The 14266-nt window shown below is 35.3% G+C and overlaps 1 protein-coding gene across 1 annotated transcript; it reads left to right on the top strand.

The window, feature by feature from the left end:
• The first annotated feature begins 5005 nt into the window (after nt 1–5005).
• LOC113332108 lies at nt 5006–6304 on the top strand. The gene has a single exon (XM_026578782.1). The coding sequence runs from the start codon at nt 5006–5008 to the stop codon at nt 6302–6304; it is 1299 nt and encodes a 432-aa protein (XP_026434567.1).
• The last annotated feature ends 7962 nt before the right edge of the window (nt 6305–14266 follow it).

Raw genomic sequence — 14266 nt, 5'->3', positions numbered from 1 at the left:
CAGGGAAACTCCCTAAATTCATCAAAACTCTTTAAATCCATGATATTTTTCATAAAATCATCAAAATATTATAAAATTAAGGAAAAGGCACCACGAGACCTTGACCACGACAGGCCGACCATGCCTTGGCCTCGGCGGTCCCACGCCTCCTTATTCCTTATTTTATAATTATTTTCCATCATCTCATGGTGTTTTCCTCAGTTTCGTCGAAACCATAATTTTGGCATATTTTCTCGAATGGATGCTCAATTGCATGCCAGAAAATATCAAAATTCTCAGGACTGAGACGCGGACGCCTTGGGGACACGAGCACGCTATCTTGAACGACCAAGATTGTCTCTTTGGCTTATAGAAGCCGGTCCCATCAAGTTTCACAATTTTGACCTAATTTGCACAATTGCACGTATTAGGTCCAAGACTCTTCCAAACACTTTGGATTTTCATGAAGTGATCATCAGGCGGTCACGTGACTACCCAGGGCCGGTTTCATGACCCAATGGTCGGTCCCTCACTCCGTCATAATTAATTAGGTTTTCTCACCCAAGGCTCAGATGAGCATTTTCGAATAAATGATTAAACCAGCATTTAATCATTATTTCACCAACAAATCATCAACTCTTCAGGAGTTCTTTGTATTTGCTCACGTGAGCATATGGACACTACATGGTTGATCCACGGTCCCATGTAGTCGCTCCCTCCTTCGTCCCATGGTTAAAATTCTGACGAACCATGAATTGATCATCAATTGATCAAATTAGGGTTTCTGAATCCAAGGATCATCATTCCAGATTCCAACCTTAATCATTTTACGATGAACTTATGGTCATTAATTTTATTAATTATGCTCGGTTCAACGACCAATATTCTAATTAATATTTTTGGTACGCTGCCAATAATCCACCAGATGAGCAACACATGCTCATACGATCAAATATTCAACAATTCATCACATGAACAACACTTGCTCAGATGATAAACATTTGCTCAAACCAAGGAATATTGGTTCAACAATCAATATTCAACGATCCATCGAATGAGCAATACTTGCTCGCTTCATAGTAAGAACTATACCTCTGTCTCATGACATGTTCAACTCATGAGTTTCAGAACATCATGTTCAACTCAGCAACTACATGGACTCATCGTCCCATCAAACCACGAAGTCATCAATTGACTAACATACCACGAGACGTCAATCGTGTCACTTTGGGGGATATCACTTAGGGTTTTGGTATAGCGGTCTACGGCACGTGTGTTCAAACACACAATGGAATGTGAGCAAGTTTTGCAATCAGTTGAAGGAATTCACGAGGTAGTGGGTGGAAAATCGACCAAGTCTCCACACGTTTTGCAACTGGTTTCAAACACGATATCCACTTCCCCACTCTTTGATTCCATCAACTGTCACACTTCATGGGATCATGGTGTCTAAAATTCCAGCAATATAAATAAGTCTCTGAATCATGATTGAATCATCGACATTAACAGTATTATCAATCTCACGTTTCATCGACAACACGAGATCATCAACTCATCAATTGAGCAACTACTCTCTATTGAGCAATTTCAATCATTCAGAGGTTATCATATTCAGAATTCATACACCCACAATCTTTGATTACCATTGATCCCATACATTTCCCAGCTTCCCTCCTACAGATCAACCCATCCTCCCTTGTGACCGAATTTACTATAGAACGGTCATTGTCTTGATTTAGGCCGGAGTACTACAGATTGATATCTCGAATCTAAAGCACCCCCTTTGCAGCGGTGCATCTGTGTGAGGTTTAACATTTCTCTCGGTTCGAGGAGTCTTCTCCGTACGTTCGTCTCCTCAATTCCTTAAAAACCAGCAAATCGTTTTTCCCCATCTACAGATACTTAGAAGAATTTGTAAGTTTTGTAAATTGAAAAAATGTGGATATGATATGAATTGATTGAAGAAACTATTGTTGAACGTGGATTATGAATCGAAGAAAGATTTATGCAGGTTATTTCCGGCAGAAAATGAACTGCCAGTCAACATTGTCCTGGTCAAAATCGATCAACATTGACTAGTTTTGACCAGGTCAATGATTGACTGGCGGTAATTTTTTTGATGTTACAAAAAAATTCGTAACAGTTTTAAGCTGTTTCAATATAACATATTGTAACTGCTTTAAGATGTTTCAAAAAGACACGTAGTAACAGCAGCCTTCTATTACAACCTTCCAGTTGTAAAAAATTCGTAACAGCTGACCCATGTTACGAAATGACACGTAGTACCAGCTTGCCGCTGTTATATCCGTTGTTACAACCCAGAATTCATACCATCTAGTGAGATGTTATAAAAAAAAATGTAACGCCTCGATTCGAAACAGAACATAGCTGTTACGACCCCAGTTTGTAACAAGTACATTCTGTTTCAAATACGGAAAAATGGTGTAGCGCCTCAGTCGTCTGCCTCATTAATTTCCTAAGTTCTTCCTCTTTTCTAACATGATCCTTCAATTCTTTTTGCATGTCATGTAAAGTTGCCCGCGCAAGTGGTGTGTCCTCGGGCGCCTGCTGTTTGTCTTTCCATTGCGGAGCCTCCGTTCTTATTCCATGCACAACCAGACTCTTCACTATTGAAAAATCAGGGGTATAACAACAACACCCAATGATTCGTTTGGAAATCTGTATGGACTAACTCTAATATATTTACGAGAGCACCAGCTTATAAAAGATATCAAAGAGTTATATCTCAATTTCTCAATACAATTTGTAATCGAACAGATAGAAATCTGTGAGCCTGATTGATATGAGAAATAACTTGCACAACACCAAAGACCAATGCCCAAGTGCCAATCAATTATTATCCAACAATCAAGGTCGAATTTACCAATTGATTGATCTACGCATAACCTGTGATATTTCAATTATATAAAAAAATATAATGCGAAAAAGAAATAACACAGACACCAGAAGTTTTGTTAACGAGGAAACCGCAAATGCAGAAAAACCACGGGACCTAGTCCAGTTTTGAAGACCACACTGCATTACGCCGCTACAAACACTATCCTACTACAAGCTAACTTCATACTGGAATGTAGTTGAGACCTAACCAAGTCTCACACCGATTAAGGTGAAGCCGCGTTCCTTACGCCTCTTGAACCACGCCGGATTCTGCGCACTTGATTCCCTTAAATAATCTCACCCACAACTAAGAGTTTCTACGACCCAAAGTCGAAGACTTATAAACAAATTTGTCTCCCACAGATAAGTCTATTTTGATAGATAAATCTGTCTCCACATAAGTACCTATGAAGTTTTGTTCTGTTTTTTGATAAATCAAGGTGAATAGGAACCAATTGATAATCCGGTCTTATACTCCCGAAGAGCCGCCTGGAAATATCAATCACCTCACAATAACTTAACAATATAATAGTAGAAGAAGTTATTGTGGAATTACAAAGAATAAGACGAAGAATTTTGTGATTACTTTTTATATCTTACCTATCGGAGATAAATCTCGAGCAAATCTTAGAGAAGATAAAACTCAATACGATAGAACAAGTAAGATCAGAACACGCAACTACAGAGAAAATAGTTGGGTCTGGATTCACGAATCCCAAATAAAGTCTTCAAGTCGTTAACCTATAATGGTTTTGGAAAAACCTAGGTTAAAGGAGAATCGACTCTAGTCGCAACTAGGACACAGGAAAGTGTCGGGATTAGGTTTTCCAGTTGCTAGAGTTCTCCCTTATATAGTCTTTCAAATCAGGGTTTGCTTTCAATCAAAGCTAAGATAGCGTAGTAACAAAGCATTCAATATTCACCGTTAAGTCTGCTTAAAACCAAAGCAACATATCTCCATTGTTAGATGGTCTTAGCTTGTTACACACAAATGAAATATACCTTCATTTAGATATGGGTAACCGTACCTAAACGTGTATATTGAGTTGGCTCAATAATAGTTAACGAAGTTAGCCATATGAACACTTTTGTCTTAACCACATTCATCTAACACTTGTAGATCAACTATGATGATCAATCAATCATAAAAGATAATCAGTTGAATCTAACTGTGTTCCAAATAGAGTTGTTCAATTGTTCATTATTTCAAAGAAATATACATGAACCAATTGAATCAAAATCGGATTGATTCATAAGAATCAATTCATGAACATTAGGCCACGAATTGCAAATATTGGATCCCCTAATTCATAAATGTATTTGTTCATGAGTATGAAAAACATACTTAACCAATTTTAGAACTTTAACTACTAAGTTTGCAAACAGGTACGCAAACTATAGCTTCCGGACTTTGGTCTTGTTCAGCAGTTTGCAAACGGGTATGCATACTGCTGTCCCGGACCTTAACTCGGGTAGAACCGTTCGCACACTGGTATGCAAACATGGTTCCCGGACTTTAACAGTTAAAACCATTCGCATACTAGGTATGCAAGCAAGGTTCCCGGACCTGAATCATACCAAAACAGTTTGCATACTAGGTACACATACTGTGCGGTATCCAGACAAAGGTTTTTGTTCTAAACTCCCATTTTAATCATTGAAACATCCTTAGCAGACGAAAACAGCTGTATCATACATACAATTAGTTTATAAGTAATTTTCAAGTGATCGAATGATAAATACGAAACTTTCCGAGTCGACATCAAATGATTGTCTCACACAAATCATGTAAGATGTTTCAAGGCAATTATCACATGATTATCTTTTGAATTATTATTTAGTTTCCAACAAATAAATTGTTTCCAACTAAACTCATCAAGAATATGATGAACGTAGCTAAAGCAAAAATCTTGACAAAAGTTTTTTACTCTTGTGAGACTGAGTCAACCGATTCAAGCTCTGAGGATCGGCGATCAACTCAGCTGAAAATTTTCGTTTCTTCTTCGATTTCAGTGCATCAAAGTATTAATTCAGGTGAATTTTCAGGTGATTTCTAATGATTGGTGTTTTATCTAATAGTTGTTAGTATTTTTCTTCTTTATTTCTGGATAGAATTAGAGTTTCTTCAATGGATAAAAATTCAAATCCAGAAATAGGTCATTCAGTTGTCGATTTAACAAATTCTCCAGTTGAGATTACATCCATTGATTTGATTAATAACATAGAAGAACGTTGTGATGCTTGGAAATTCTCATTAATTGGTCGTTTGGATTTAGCTCGATTAAAATTTTCTGAAGCTGTTCTAGATCTAAAAAATCATTGGAAGCTTAAAGGTCAATGTAAAATGATTCCACTAGGCAAAGGTTTTTTCACTATCAAACTTGATAATGATCATGACAGGATGACTATCAAAGCAGGAAAATGGGAAGTTTATAATCAAGTTTTATGGATTCGGAATTGGACTCCACATTTTAGACCAGAGAATCATAGAACTTCACAGGCAATGATTTGGGTACATCTCCCAGGTCTAAGTTTGGAATATTGGGATGAAGCAACTCTTTTCACAATCTCTAAAGCTCTTGGAACACCAGTAAAGGTTGATGAAGCTACACTTAACTTTGATAATGGGTATTATGCAAGAATTCTGGTTAATATTGATTTAGCAGCTAAAATTCCTAATAAGTTATGGATTAAAACAAAGTTTGGAGGATTTATGCAGAATGTGATTCTAACAAAACCCCCAAAATTTTGTGATCACTGTAAGATTGTGGGGCACTTACAGATTGAATGCAGAGCAAAAACCTCTTCTCCACATGAAGTTACTAAGTCAACTGTGAATGCAACACCAAAGAGCACTAATCAATCTCATGGTATGAAGTTTGATATATGTGATCCATTATTTTGTTCTGGAAATCAACACAAAGGTTCTTCTCCTAACAATTCTGCCAGTGAGGTTGAGAATTGTGAAACTCCAATTATATCTGTTGGAGTGGGTCATCATGTGAATCCTGTAAACATTTCAGCAGGTATGTTTGGTTCTTTACAAAATTCTTCCGAGGAGGAAAATATAATTGAAATGCATGAAGATAGTGTGAATAAGCAAATAGTGTACAAGAAGGATACATCTCTACAGGGTAATGAAATTCTATCTCCAGCAATAATACAACAAGTAGCAGAGGATAATGCAGTTGAAAAGAGTGTGATTAACTTCATTAATGGCAAAGATGGATCAATGTCAGAGGAAAGAATTCCAAATACTTCTTGGTCAAAAATTATTCAAAAACCTTCATCTTCAAAAACAAAGCCAGTTCCAGTACAACAAAAGGAGGCTCCAGCAAAAAATAAAGTTCAACAAGTTAACAACAAATATAACTTCAAAAAGAATCAAGGAAAGGGAGGTAATAATGACCTTCAATCCTTACAATGAGAGTTTTCTTTTGGAATCTCAGGGGCCTGAGAAAACCTAGGGCTCAAGAGAAATTAAGGTCTTTAATAAATAAATTTCAACCCTCATTAGTTTTTATAGAAGAACCTAAAATAAGTTGCAATGCAACATTTTGCAATAAGTTGAATCTTCCTGGGATGCAGAACATGGTGATTCACAATTCAGTTTTAAATAAGAAGGGTAACATTTGGTTGTTTTGGAATAAGCATCTTCCTACACCAACTGTTATTTCAATGTCAACCCAAATGATCACAGTAAATATTGGAGGTAATTTGATATATAGAATTCATGCTCATGTTGGAGTTTTTCAAAGAAGAAATTTATGGTATGAGATGCAGGTAATTAGTGATTTAAAGCTCCCTTGGTTAGCTATTGGAGACTTTAATTCATTCCTTACAGCTGAAGAAAAATTGGGAGGAAGAGCACCTAATACGAGGAATATGCTTGAATTTAGCAATTGTCTTGACAAATGTGATCTTATGCAAGCTTTAAAATCTGGTTGTGAGTATAGTTGGTTTAATTGCCAGCATGGTGCTAAAAGAATATTATGCAACCTGGATAGAGCAGTGATTAATAGCTTGTGGATTCAAAAGTATGAAGGATGGAGTTATAAAGTTGGTTTGAGAATAGCATCTGACCATTCTCCTCTTTTAGGTGGTTGTGTGAGTTGTCCTAAACTAAAGAATGTACCTCAAAAGTTTCAAAAAATTTGGATTGAACATCCAAACTTCATGGAAGTTGTAAAGAATTGCTGGTCTGAAATAGTTCAGGGAGATCCAGCTTTTGTTTTTCAAAGTAAACTCAAGAAGCTTAAAAAGGTGTTAGTAGACTGGAACTGGAGAGTGTTTGGAAATGTGCATGATCAAATCAAGGAGGCTACAAAAGAAGTTCAAGAAGCAATGAAATTATCAGATGAAAATCCTTCCAATGAGGAGTTATTGGAAAATTTAGTTAAAGCTGAAAATTTAGTTAAATTCAAAAGAAGTACAGTTAAGCACAATGTACAAGTTAAAAGCTAGAACAAAGTGGGTAAAAGAAGGTTCAGCAAATACTAATTTTTTTCATACTAAACTCAAGGTAAGGCAGGCAAGAAACTCAATCTGTGAATTGGAGGACATCAATAATGACATCATTACAGATCAAAGTAAAATTGCAGAGGTGCTCATAAAATCTTTTTGAAGAAAAATTCAAATTTAAAGAAGTAAACATTTTAGATTCTCTACTTGATGTAATTCTAAGTTTAATAACATCTGAAGATCAAGAGATGTTGGATGCTATTCCATCAAGAGAAGAAATTAAAAACATTGTTTTTGAAATGGATCCAGACAGCTCCCCTGGTCTAGATGGTTTCTCTGGCAGCTTTTACAGAGCTTGATGGATGATAATTCAGGATGATGTGGTCAATGCAGTTCAATTCTGCTGGAAAAGAAAATTTATACCAAAGGGCTTAAATTCCAACTTCCTGGTATTACTTCCAAAGGTTGAAGGTGCAAAATCTCCTCAGCAGTATAGACCAATTGGTCTTAGCAATGTAAGTTACAAAATCTTCACTAAGATTATTGCATCAAGAATGTCTAGTCTCATGCATAAGTTAGTCTCTCCACAGCAAGCTGCATATATTAAAGGAAGAAATATACAAGATCAAATTATCTTAGCTTCTGAAATGGTGAATGAGATGAAAAAGAAAAGAAGAAATGGCAACATTGGTCTTAAATTGGATATATCTCAAGCTTATGACTCAGTAAGCTGGAATTTTCTGTTTCAAGTTCTAAAGAAATATGGTTTTTCAGATTCTTGGTGCAAGTGGCTAAGTATTCTGTTTGAGTCTGCTAGAATATCAATCATGATTAATGGTGGACCAAATGGCTTCTTTTCTGTGGGAAGGGGGTTAAGGCAAGGAGACCCATTATCTCCATTACTCTTTATGCTAATGGAGGATGTGCTTAGTAGAAACATCACAAAGCTGGTAATGGAAGGTAAAATAAGTTTAATGGTTATAAGAAATGGGATTCACCCTAATCATATGTTTTTTGCAGATGATGTGTTTGTATTCTGCAATGGTGCTAAAAAAAGTATTCAAAATTTGATGAAACTTCTGGAAGTATATCAAGATAGTTCAAGTCAGGTGATTAACAAAAGTAAAAGCAAACTGTTTGTGAATGGAACTACAGCTGCTAGAAAGTTACTAATTAAGGAAATAATGCAAATGGAGATAAATAGTCTGACTGACAAATACTTGGGAGTTATCTTACATGCTGGTAGAGTTAAAATTGCCACTGTTTGGCCTATGGTGGAGTTAATGCAAAAGAAGTTGGCTAGCTGAAAGGGTAAACTAGTGGCTTTTCATGACAGACTTGTTCTCATCAAATGAGTGCTCTGCAGTATTCCAATTTACAACATGTCAATCTATCTGTGGCCAAAGTCAGTGATCAAAATATGTGAGAAAATCATCAGAAATTTCTTGTGGACTGGAGATGGAGAAAGTAGAAAATATGGTACTCTTTCATGGAAAAAAAGTATGTTCTCCTTACAGTGAAGGGGGGCTTGGTATTCAAAGATTGGAAATCATTAATAAAGCATTGCTCATGAAAATTTTATGGAGGATAATAAATTCAGAAGCTGAATGGGCCTTATTCATTAAAGCAAAATTTCAAGATAAACACCACCAATGGAAGAGTAATTGGCAAATGTCATCTATTTGGCCAGGTCTAAAAGGTGCTTGGAATCATTTGAAAGAAAACATCAGATGGTGTCTTGGAAATGGAAAGAAAATATCATTTTGGTTTGATTCATGGCTTGGTAATACTACTTTGTTTGAGAAAGTGGGTCTTACAGAGTATGTAAAGGAGAATATGAATTTAAAAGTCTCAGATTTAATTCATGAAGGGGAATGGAGAGTACCTGAGGAGATAAAACAAATTCTTACAAACTATACTCTACCTGAAATTGGTGTTGGTGATGATTTTTTGGTATGGAAAGGAGATATTAAAGGCAATTTCTCTACTTCATCTGCTGTTAATCTAATAACATACAAGGAGCAGCCTCTGCAACACTATACAAAAATCTGGAATTCATATTTACATCCAACTATTGCAAGTAATATATGGAAGCTCATTCAAGGTGTTTATGTAGATGACTCTGTGATGGTTGAGAAGGGTTATGAGTTAGATTCAATATGTTGTATATGTGAAGAAGAGCAAGATATCATGCAACATTTTTTATGGGAATGTAAGTTTAGTAAACAGATTTGGCTGTGGATTTGCTCAGTTTTCAGGTTTCAAATACCAAATTCATTTGAAGATGTGTGGAGAAGAGCTAAAAGTAAAAGCCCTTTCATAAAAGAATGTTGGATCATTGCTGCCTGTGCAATCTTAAGAGACCTCTAGTTTCAAAAGAATAGAATGTAGTTTGAGCAGATAAAACCTAATATCCAAAGCTTCAAGGCTATAATCAAGAAGACTATCTATGAAGGAAGTCTCGTAATAAAGAGCAACAAATGGAATTCTGATATTGATACTCATGTAATCCTTTATTTCAATCTTGAGCCAAGAAGAATCAAATTTCAAAGTATAAAAATGTGTCATTGGATACCTCCAAGTCTTGGTTTTATCATGTTTTGTTGTGATGGAGCATCAGTTGGAAATCCAGGTTGTGCTGGTTTTGGAGTAGTAATTAGAGATCATTTGTGTCAGGTTTTAGGAGTTATAACTGGTGGTATTGGTGTTGCTACAAATTACTTGGCAGAAGTATATGCAGTTATAAATGCAATAGAACTGGCAGTTAGCTGGGGACTGCAAAAGATCATAATATGCTCTGATTCCAAAACAGTAATAACAGAGTTCGAAAACAATAAGGTTCCCTGGTTTGTGAGAATGAGATGGAATAAGGAAAGAAATCAAATTCAGGAGATTCATTTTTTACACAATTACAGAGAAATTAACTTTGTTGCTGACACTGCAGCTAAGAAAGGAGCAAAAATGAGTGCAGGGCAAAGGCTGGTTTACACTGGAAGGCCTTCTTTTTTGACTAGAGTTGAATATTCAAATGTGGATTACTATAGGATCTGTTAGTCATTGTTTTTGATCAAATCCTATGTAGTTGGATTCTTTGTTGATTTTTCCCTTTTTGATTTGTAACTTTCACTTCCTTTTTTCAATTAATAAATATGTGATTCAGAAAAGAAAAAAAAAATCTTCCAACACATTTCGAGAAATAGATAACCAAGTTAAACCCAGCTCGAAATATCAAATATGTATAATTTAAAAGTCTATATAGCATAGAATATAATAGACTTTTCAGTGATAGATAAGTTTTAGTCTCCACATACCTTTTGTCGATGAAGTTCCTCCAAACTCTCCTCAGTAGATCTTCATTTTCAATCGATGAATGCCGTGAAGTTTGAAGCTCAACTACACATTCTATCCTAATATGAGATATAGATATAAGTAGAATATAAATCAAGACTTATAGTTTTGATCAACTAAACTTGATAAACAAGCTTGAGATAGCAACGCTTGCGAGTTATACCGAGAAATTCTCTAACAATCTCCCCCTTTGTCAATTTTAGTGACAAAACTATCAATACATATGGATTACAAAATAGATAAAATTTGTAGCTTCTCATAGATCATGCTTGATTTCCTTGGTTCTTCAACATTCCTTGAATTTTTCGCCACTCCAAATACTCCAGTTATTTTGAACATGTTCAAATTAGCATCATTGTTCTTGAAGATCCGTAGCCATACCAATAAGAAAACATATGAAAAACATTTGTTCTCAATCATTGTTATACAATGTCATAATATTATTACACAACATCAAAGTCCGATTGTATCACAACTTTGACAATAATACTACGGTGATATGTATCACTCCCCCTTAGTCAATACTTCCATCTTACAATGAAAACCACTCCCCCTTACATAATGATCTGTAAACCATGTGTATATAGTGTGAACTACCAAATAATTCTCCCCCTTTTTGTCAATATAAATTGGTAAAGATACGAAGATTACGAGATCATAATGAAATTCTCAAAGAGATAATTCATGACTAAAAGAGAACATATCAACTTTGTTTCACTGAATTCACATAATCGAAACTTAGTGTATTCATCAAGGAGTTGATGAAGATACAAGATAACTCCTACAATATTCCACAACCGCACTCCCCACAAAGATTTTGGAAATTAAGCACAAGTTCAATTAAGAACTCTCCCCCATAATATGTCATTCTCGAAAGAAAAACAAGAGCGACCTTAATTTTACAAGAAAAGAAGGATTTATTTGGACATTAACAAATTACATGAAACATGAATTTGTATCCAGAAAACTCGAATAAATTAATCACAAGTAGGCCTAATAAATTAATTTAGTCGGAAATGCTCAACATAAGAAAACTTACGGAGCCATACAGTACTTTCACATAAAAGTGGATCATGGAAAGTTCAATACTGCAGAATATTCAAAAGTTCATACTATCTTTTATCAATATTTGCATAAAGACATAATAGACTTAACTTTTGAGCATATATGGGATAATCATAGTTCACAGACGTAATCACACATATCCCATTAAATATTTTTCCAATATATAAAACCAATAAAGATTAATACTGCAAAATCATCTTCCAAATAACTTAGAATTTAAATAAATAAATCTAAAAACATTGCAAGATGAAAATCGTTGGCAATAGCTATGTGTAATCACAAAATTTGCTATCCCAAACCCTAGTTATCCTTCTTAAACACAAGAATAAATTCTCATAAGAAGTTTCCTAGAAATCAAAACAAAGAGATAAACTTGTAAGAAACAAACTCGTAAAGATCATACAAGATGATTTGCCCTTAAAAGGTAGAATCAATCTTTTCGCACGTATTTATACCAAGAATGCTACCAAAGGCGTATAAAAATATTTTCTTAACAAAGAAGAAAATACAAAGTCATTAACGACCATGCACCGTAGTTCACATAAGATGATTGTGAACATTCAGGAATCCCAGAGAAACGCGTACTACTACCCATTCTTGAACTTCATTCTTTGTGTTTCACAAAAAATATTCTTAAAATATTTAAAACTGATCTTAGAAGAGAAGTACTCCAAGAATCCAAGTGCCCAAGTCCAAGAGAAGTGGCACAAGTGCGACGAAACAGAGCAAAACACTCAAAAACAAGAGACGGGATAAAGAACAATCTTAAATCATCCAAATTCATGATTTCTAATCACCATTTTGAAGATAATTCAAATAGGAAGAGAATGCAAAAAGAATGAGGGCATTCCGAGTTCGGACGAAGAAGTTACGGCCAAAACAAGTTTACCGAATATCAACGTCTACAGGCCAGTTCGCAAACGGATTTCGTGAATTGCAGCTGTTTGCAAACCAGTATGCGAATTGAAGTCCCTGGATTTTAATTTTAAATGATGGTATATATACCTGGTATGTGTACCATGAATGCCAACATCCCGAACTACTATTTTCAAACCTAAACATTTAAGAACCTTAAACATAAATCAAGTTAGGTAGACATGAACGATACACAAGGTACATGGATCATGATAAGAACTTTAAGAAAATAATAAAATCATAAATCTTTCTCAAGTTTATAGACATACCTTTTTATAAGAATCCAATCGAACTCTGCAGTCTTACCAAAAATTCAAAATCTTACCCAACATAATATGTGCGCCCCAATTCTTGTGTTTCCCTCACCGTATACATAGCAGGGCATTCCTTGGTGAGGATGCACTTCCAACACAATCAATTTGTGTTGAGGTGAATAATGTCTTTCTCACCGCAGGTGACAGAAACCGACTTTTCCGTAAATATTGATTTTTCACAATTTATAGTCTTTGGCTTACTTCGTTTCTTCTTCCACCAATTCTTGTGTTTCACTTTTGGATAATCATGAAAGAGATCTCTTTTAGAACATTTCATATCCATATTTACAAAGAACTCTTTAACTTCCAACATCATGGATACTGCCTTCTCCATAGTCATGGAATTTTCTGGGAGATCATTCCTTTTCACACTCAAAGCATCATTGGTTTTCTTTGGTACCCACTTCTGAGTGCGTTTAGGAGCAATAGGAAGCTTCTCCCCATTACTCTCTTCTAGATTTATCGGAAGAGAATTGGATTGACTATTCTTTTGCAAGTTAGTCTTTCTCCAATTGGGAGCATCGGATCATATCTTCGTCTTTACGAAGTTATCCTTTTGATAACTATTACGATTGTGAAAAGGATTCGTATGACGTTTATAGGAAAATCTAGGTTTATCACATCAATGATTCCTTTACCTAAAGGTTGGATAGTTACAACCTGTAATGTGAAGGGGATTAGCCTTAACATATGATCTTGGTTTCACAACTTCTTGTGATACCCAAACAAGAACATCATGAAGTTTCTCATTGTTTATACGAAAACGACATCTCCTTTCGAGGTGACCTTTATTTCCACAACAATGACAAATATAAGGAATGCTCTTACCCGGATTTGTATGTGATGTTTTTGGAGGTTAGTATACTTTGATCTTTTGAACCTTAACGGCCAGTGAAGGTATTTCACTTTTTCCATCAGTGGAAACCTTTTGTTGAGAAGAATCAATAGCCTTGACAAATTTTACCTCTTTGCTAGTACTTGGAGCATTTATTCCCTTATAGCCCAATCCTCGTGTATCACGATGATTTTTACTTGCTCCTAACATTGTGGTTAATTTGTTTGAACTAGTATTGGACTTTTTCAAGTCCTCTTCCAACATCTTGATTTTATCAAGAGCAACAGTTAAATCTGCCTCAAGTTGCTTTTCTCGAGAGAGAAAAACACTTTCTCTGTCTTTGAAACAGCTTTGTTGAGATTTAATCCTTGCTTCAGATTCTGCAATTTTCTCTTCCAACAAGAAGTATTTTTGATAAACATTATCACATCCAAGTGACTCTCTACTCAGT

This window comes from Papaver somniferum, unplaced genomic scaffold (assembly GCF_003573695.1).
Source record: "Papaver somniferum cultivar HN1 unplaced genomic scaffold, ASM357369v1 unplaced-scaffold_128, whole genome shotgun sequence".
Classification (NCBI taxonomy): domain Eukaryota; kingdom Viridiplantae; phylum Streptophyta; class Magnoliopsida; order Ranunculales; family Papaveraceae; genus Papaver; species Papaver somniferum.
This window is presented reverse-complemented; position numbering and strand designations above follow the sequence as displayed.

Bases quoted from the DNA above. Each gene is read 5' to 3' on its own strand.
- LOC113332108 (XM_026578782.1), top strand. From the start codon at position 5,006: ATGGATAAAAATTCAAATCCAGAAATAGGTCATTCAGTTGTCGATTTA.